This window comes from Malaclemys terrapin, chromosome 12 (genome assembly GCF_027887155.1).
Source record: "Malaclemys terrapin pileata isolate rMalTer1 chromosome 12, rMalTer1.hap1, whole genome shotgun sequence".
NCBI classification, from domain to species: Eukaryota; Metazoa; Chordata; order Testudines; family Emydidae; genus Malaclemys; species Malaclemys terrapin.
The window spans coordinates 43,191,256-43,193,310 of NC_071516.1; the positions used below are offsets into that span (position 1 = coordinate 43,191,256).

Consider the following 2,055-nt stretch of genomic DNA (forward strand, 5'->3'; position numbering starts at 1 on the left):
CCAAACAACTCCACAAATATAAATTAAAAAACTGAAAAAAAAGAAACAAAAAGCCACACAAAGAACAAATGTGTTGATACCTCGATCAGAGTTTTAATCTTGAAAAATAAGAGCCAGAGACCTCACTAGCGACTTTGCTATGGCTACTCATTTTATGTGCAAGGTTATTAGATAGATAGATAGATAGATAGATAGATAGATAGATAGATAGATTCTGATCTAATTTACATTGGAGTAAAGCTAAAGTAACTCTTATTTTTCTTGAGTTATGTTTGTCTGGATTTTTACACATGCAAATACCAAATACTGCATAAAGATTCAGCTGATTATATTTATAAGGAAACTCAGAATGAAATTGCTATAAGTGGAGACATATGGACATTTTATTCTTGCTGAATAACCTCCAACCTATCAGTTTACTCAATGAACCTTTCACCTCCCTGTTTCTCATGCTGTAGATGATCGGATTCATCATTGGTGGCACCACGGAATAGAGAACACCCACCATGAGATCCAGACCTGATGCTCCGCTGAAGGTGGGTTTCAGGTAGGCAAAGGCTACAGTGAAAAAGAACAAGGAGACCACAGTAATGTGAGGCAGGCAGGTGGAGAAGGCTTTACGCCGGCCCTGCTCAGAGGGGATTCTCAGCACTGCTTTGAAGATCTGAACATATGACACAATTATGAAAACAAAGCAGCTTAAGGCTAAGCATGCACTGAAGACAATAGCCACAGTTTCATTGAGGTCTGAGTCAGAGCAGGCGAGCTTGAGGAGATGGGGGATTTCACAGAAGAACTGATCCACCATGTTGCCTCCACAAAAAGATATCATGAATGTGCTCCCAGTGTGCAGTGCAGAGTACAGAATACCACTGATCCACACACCTGCTGCCATTTGGACACACGCTCTCCTGTTCATCACTGTCGCATAGTGCAGTGGTTGGCAGATGGCGACGTGTCGGTCGTATGCCATGACAGTCAATAATGCAAAATCTGCTGAAATAAAGAAGATAAAGAGAAAGACTTGTATGACGCATCCAGAATAAGAAATTGACCTGGTGTTCATGAGGGAATTGGCCATGGATTTGGGGATGGTGACAGAGATGGAGCCGAGGTCTAGGATGGACAGGTTCACCAGGAAGAAGTACATGGGGGTGTGAAGATGGTGGTTGAGGGCTACGGCTGTGATGATGAGAAGATTCCCCATCAGGGCTGCCAGGTAAATCACCAGAAACACCACAAAGTGTAAAATCTGCAGCTCCCGAATGTCAGAGAATCCCAGGAGAAGGAACTCAGTCACAGTGGTTTGATTGGACATTTTCTTCCTCAGTATGTTGTGTGATGCCTGTTGAGGGAATGAGAAGGGTTATAGTTCGGATTAGAGTGACAGAGAGAATGGCCCCGATTCCACTTCCCCTAATATCTCATTGTATGAATGTCAAAGGTGCCCAGCACTCATCACTTGCAATGACTGGGTGATGTTAGTGCTTCTCATCTCTGACAATCACTCAATCATGTTATCACAGTTGTGTAAATTTGATCAGCTGCTTTAAAGTCAACACAACTTCATCACTTTATCCCATCTGAGGAATAGGCTGATGGTGTGGCTTGATAAATGCAGTATGAAGGATGGAACAAAGTACATCCAAAATCCAGCAATTCTGGCCAAGTTGGATCCCCTATTGCTACATGCTCTTGAGCATGAAACTAAAATACTACAACACCAACACCACCTAATTCCCACTGTCCTGGGAAATATGACAAGGACTCACCCAGCATTCTGTGGGGGTAGATCTTCTGTATTGATTCTACCCCAATGCCACATAGCTGTCTGCTACCTGGATACACATTGATTTATGGCACGCAATCCCAGCTGCACCCGCACTTCATATGGCAAACAAGGAATATACACCATACTTATGGGATGGGGGACACTATCCTGAGAAGCAGTGACTGAAAACAATTTGGGGGTCATGATGGATAATCAGTTAACATGAACTCCCAGTGTGACCAACAGCTAATGAGATCTGGGGTGCATAAACAGGGGAATCTTGA

General features: G+C 43.1%; 1 protein-coding gene across 1 annotated transcript; it reads right to left on the reverse strand.

Moving 5' to 3' along the window:
* Nucleotides 1-358: 358 nt before the first annotated feature.
* Nucleotides 359-1,336, reverse strand: LOC128846076 (olfactory receptor 14A16-like). The gene has a single exon (XM_054045150.1). The coding sequence runs from the start codon at nt 1,316-1,318 to the stop codon at nt 359-361; it is 960 nt and encodes a 319-aa protein (XP_053901125.1). The 5' UTR covers nt 1,319-1,336.
* Nucleotides 1,337-2,055: the final 719 nt, after the last annotated feature.

Bases quoted from the DNA above. Each gene is read 5' to 3' on its own strand.
- LOC128846076 (XM_054045150.1), bottom strand. From the start codon at position 1,318: ATGTCCAATCAAACCACTGTGACTGAGTTCCTTCTCCTGGGATTCTCT.